The 5,000-nt window shown below is 47.3% G+C and overlaps 1 protein-coding gene across 6 annotated transcripts in view; it reads left to right on the top strand.

The window, feature by feature from the left end:
- Positions 1–5,000, top strand: part of LOC125951422 (G-protein coupled receptor moody) — a 10,113-nt gene that overhangs the window by 946 nt on the left and 4,167 nt on the right. For all 6 annotated transcript variants that reach the window (XM_049680249.1, XM_049680252.1, XM_049680251.1 and 3 more), the window contains 2 exons: positions 1–271; positions 2,607–2,756. The exon at positions 1–271 is cut by the window's left edge. In XM_049680249.1, coding sequence (XP_049536206.1) covers positions 2,626–2,756 — 131 coding nt within the window. In that variant the 5' untranslated portion in view covers positions 1–271; positions 2,607–2,625. The remainder of the gene's footprint in view (positions 272–2,606; positions 2,757–5,000) is intronic.

Raw genomic sequence — 5,000 nt, 5'->3', positions numbered from 1 at the left:
ATGTGGTAAGAAGCCTAAGGTCACGGTTTAAGATACGACCGAGGGTTCACTGCGCCGCGAGCAGAAAAAGCAAACCCGTGATAGAACCGTGGTACCACGTGTGTGTGAGTGTTTGTGTAAAGCAGTGAAGGGATCAGGAGATAATTTTGTGTGAAAAAATCACATATATTGTGTTAGTGAGCACGTGGTCCAGGAAAGAATACCGTTTAAAAAACAGTTTGCATTTGCAAACGAAACTACAATCACTCTCCTTACATTAAGCGCATAAGAGGTATGTTTTTCTGGGTTTATGTAAAGGAACAGGATGTTCGTTTCCGTTGATGCACATTGTAGTTATCATAACAAGCACATAAACCGTACCGCGCCTGTACGTGTCATATTGTGCAAGTCGGTTTGGATTACTCTTATCTGTTAACCATTTTTTGCCTTCAGCGATCAAGCAAAGCTTTCAATCAAATTCGTGTCCAAAATAGTGCCTGATAACGACCGAACTGGTGTGTAGTAACTGGTACAACATTACATCCACCATAAGCACGCACGGTTTGATGTAAACGGTGGTCGGGTGGGTAAATACTCACGATCCAGTCGCTCTACTCGCTCGATCGCTCTCGCGCGCCTGGCCCTCGCTGTGGAATCAGCTGATTGTACATTGAAAAATGCAGCGAAACACACTCGTTGCTCTAAACAAACAGCAAAGCAAGACATTCGCGATGTACTGTGACGATGTAGAACACGACATTCAACTCGATCGATCGGCAAACGATAAATTCAATTTTCCTTTCCCTCATTTGGCACCACTCGGGGAGTGCGATCAGGTGTGAAGGTGTGGTACCAGCAGTCAGCAGCGTGGTCGATGCGCTTGTATTATTGCTCCCGAAAGGTAGAAACCGGAACCGGCCATAAACGTTTCGAAACAAAGCAAACACAACAGACCGCGTGTTTGGATGGAAAACCGATCGAAGTGCTTTTGCTGTGCACGCAGCACATGTCAGGTGAAAAGTCAAGGGTATTTCCACGACGTTTTTCCTTTTTTTCTCCTTTTTAAAAAATGATCGATGGCCCTATGTTCACGAACTTGCTCGCTCGAACATGCTCGCAGATGCCCCGCGATGACGACGGCGTTTCGGCACACATCGATCGTTTGACTCATCAAATGAACGGCGTCCAACGGTATTTGCGCGAACGGTATGGCAGCATTGCCGAGTGGTCATTGCCAAGACGTGCTAATGGCACCTTTAGAAGCTAGACTGTGCTGGAGGTTACATAGGTGAGCTTATGAGTCACTTTCTTTTGCACATTGTGTACTTAGAAGAACAAAGCTACCGATGATGTTCGGTCTGTTGGAGTGCTTTTATGTTTTTTTGTTTTTAATACAAACTGCATCGCTCATTTTATGCTCACTTTCATTTAACAATTGCCGATGAAGTCAGCACAACAACAGACGTACAGCCCTGTATTGTGTCTCTTTTGAGGTCAGTTGGGGGCGATTCGAAGACGATGAAGACGGTAGCACGCAACCATCCTTCCCAACGCGATGGCATTTGGCGCGATGACTGTCCTGCGATGATGCGCCCCATTTGGTGACCCTTTTTAATTGGTGTTAATTGCATTTAATTTCGTTGATCGAGTTCAGTTCAGTGCGGTTTCGTTCGGGGATGATTTTAGCGTCGCCCCCGGACCATAGATGTCACGACAAATGAAGAGGACGCCGAGCGTCTGACTGTTATCAACTTCCAGCGAATTGTCTTTCTGTATGTTGTGTTCGATATAAAGCTGGGGCGAAAAGTCGAAGGGCAAGCAGCAGCAAGCAGTAGTTTTATGTTTTATTTTGATGTCACTTGAGCATAGAGTTCATGCTGTTTGCCCGAGGAATAGAACAGGGGAAGAAGAACCGAAGAAAGCGACAACGAGATTGCCACGCCGGAAACCTATTATGAATGGTTGCCAGGCATGGTCTTCAAAATTCTGTTTCATACAATGTGTACTCTCCTATAAACAAAGGTCCTCTTGTGTCGCTCTCGCATGCTAGGATCACTTCATTGAGCGCACTAATAAATTAAACAGATTATAGCCGTCACCCGCTCCATCATTGCATCACGACCTAGTAGACGGGGATGCAGTTTCACTGCCTCTGTGATGCTGCTGCTCATTTGCCATCATCACATTCGTCTTGGGTCCTTTCCGAACCGCGTCGTGCACCCTCGTTGTCGGTTGATATTTCCATCAACAAAGACTGATGGGGACTAATTACAGCCACCATTTCCTTGCAGCATCTGTGTTCTGCTGAGATCGTTACGGGTTATCTCAACCTGGATTCTGCACATCGGACTCCCCTATTTGCCTGTTGCATTATCAATCGAGCGTTCCAGTCCGAACGGCCCATTACCAAAGTGGCAAGCATAAAAAAAAAAGTAATGAAATGTTGCAGAACCAAAAAAAAAACGGCGGGAAAAGGAAACACGTCCCTTCCCGGCATTCCGGTTGTTTTCGAACAGGGGCGCGGGACGGAGCTAGCTTATAATACGCGACTTGCTGGAAGACGAACAGATTTTACTTTCCTTCACCAACACACACAAACCTTTCCTCTTGTTTCTTCCCTGTTATAGAATTGCCATCCGCCACATCATGACTTCCGAAGTGTTAAATCGGACGCTACAGAGCTGGAGCAATGGTTCGCTCGAGTTTTCCTACGATGTTACGTCCGCGCGTAGCTCCGAAGCAGCACAGGATAGCAATTTCCCCGACGATACTAACAGGTAAGCAGTAACGGAGCATCAGAGGCAGTAGGATGTACAGAACCTTTAAGCTACTGGAGACCGGAAACGGATTTGATGGGAACCAGCCACCGGCACGTATCGGATGTCAAACGCCGCCGAAGGTTTATTACCTTTCGCGAACTACCAACTCCAACTCTTACTTCCTACAGTGGAGGTCAAATTTCGTCGAAACGTGAAATGCTCTCATTTAAATTTAGTCAGGGGGTTTGGAAAATGAAAAGAAGAGATGGAGATCCAGATTTATGGAATTGATTTGACTTTTCAACATGAAAACAATTAACCTTTCCTCCCAGAGGAAGAGGTGAAATAAGTACAATCTCGGTCACTGTAGCCGCCAGTTATAAATAATCTCCAAACCAATGGGCTTCTCCGCGTGCGAGTGGATGCAAAGCGCGCGCAAAACGCATGTGAAGAGCGTGGCACGGAGGACGATACGCGAACTGCGATGTTCATATTCATTCATAGAACCGCGCCGCTCCACCCTCACCCCCTTAACGTGATGCGATGCGATGTGATGCGTGCGTATCAAAAAGGGGGAAATCACGACCAAATAAACCTGCTCCAATCGCCGCTGGAGCCGCCGCCACTGGACGCTGTGTTCTCGTGAGCAAAATAAATAAAACGGAACCCACCACCGCTCTCTTGACTCTTTCGCGTTTAAGCAGACCATGCAGGGGCTTCCAAATTAAAAAAGGAAATAAGCAATGAAAAATGTGTGCAAAGCGAACCGACTGGGCATGGGGTACTCGGACCAGGCCGCGGATTTTAGGGGCGATGGCGACGAAACTTTATCGTACTTCCTGTGCTTCCGGTGTGTGGTCACGCTGGTTGCAAACTACGGTCGCTGCGTAGATAGACAGTGGTCAGGGGTTGGACACACCGAAACAGGTTCTAAGCGCGCTCCCATTCTGGACAGGACGGAACAGTGCTGCAATGCTAAATTAAGGGTGTCTATGAGCAAATCACCCTACATGTCAGGGATAGACAGGCCATGGTCATAATGTACCTCGAATTGACGCTACAGTGTTTGTATTGCTACCGTTTAAGGCAACGCCATTATTGCATTTAGTCTGATGGATATTAAAACGAACAGTAGCATACATGCGAGCTACATAAGTGATCTTAAACATAGCTTGATACTGATGTACCACATGTAAATCGGAAGGTGTGACATTTGTTTGGCTTAATCATCCACACTTGCAAGGGGCTTCCCTGCCTTCCCTGACGTGACTGCCTTTTCAAGAGAATCCATCGATGACAAATGTTTGAATTTCATATTGCCGGATCTCTGCGAGAACTCACCGTTCACGACATCATCTTGCAGGTTCTCTGTGAGGCGCCAACCTGCGATGCTGACTCACTGTACGGTGTGACTCACGGGGCCACGGGTAAGGCACGACACGTCGGGCACGTTAACCACAACCATATAAGCATTTTAAAGTCCCAATCCGTTGTCAATACTTGTGGAATGCAAGGCTACACATTGCATCGGTCTAAGATAACTCGACGACGACTCATTAATGCGTTCGGCTATCTTTCATCTCGGTTGGCAAACAGTTTCCAAAACAGAATCGCACATCAACTGCGCCTCCAGTCATCCCTTTCGGTTGGAGATTAGAGTTTCTTTCTTGAAATGAATTTCTTTGTCTCGCCACGCTCGGTAGCGCTTATGTTCGCGCATCTATGCCGCAGTTTGTGGCCTTAGAAAGTGTCGAAGCTGCCATCGTGGTGGGTTGGCTGTGCAGTTTCAGCTCGTTCCGGGCGAGCTAGCGAGTCATTTGAGTCAACTGTCCATATAATTGTTCCTAGACATACGGTCTGCGGTGTGCTGCTGCGTCATGGCTAGACACTCGCCCAGTCCAGTCAAGGTGGTAACGCCGACAGCGGTCGGTAATCGGATAGCCGGTAGCAGCTTGGCATTTGAGCATTACGCTCCGGTTAAGGTTCTCTTGGGAGTGTTTCGAATTTTCATCTAAAAAAGGCCGACGTTGCTAACCGGAAGGTCGCAAGCGCAGATCGCAGATGCAGACAACGAGAGATAAAAATAGTTTGAGTTGCTCCCGTCTCCCGAGAGATATAGCTTACAGTACCTTAGATTACCTGTCTAGTTCTACTGCTTCACGATCATCAAACCTAAGATCATTGTGCAATCCAGGCCCCTCTCTGTCTCTCGCTCATCTGGAATCCGTTTTCCTTGGATCGCTAGCAGACGAGTGTGCCAGA

Source organism: Anopheles darlingi, chromosome 2 (genome assembly GCF_943734745.1).
Source record: "Anopheles darlingi chromosome 2, idAnoDarlMG_H_01, whole genome shotgun sequence".
Lineage (NCBI taxonomy): Eukaryota > Metazoa > Arthropoda > Insecta > Diptera > Culicidae > Anopheles > Anopheles darlingi.
Note: the sequence above shows the minus strand (reverse complement) of the source record. Positions and strands in the feature narration are given on the sequence as shown.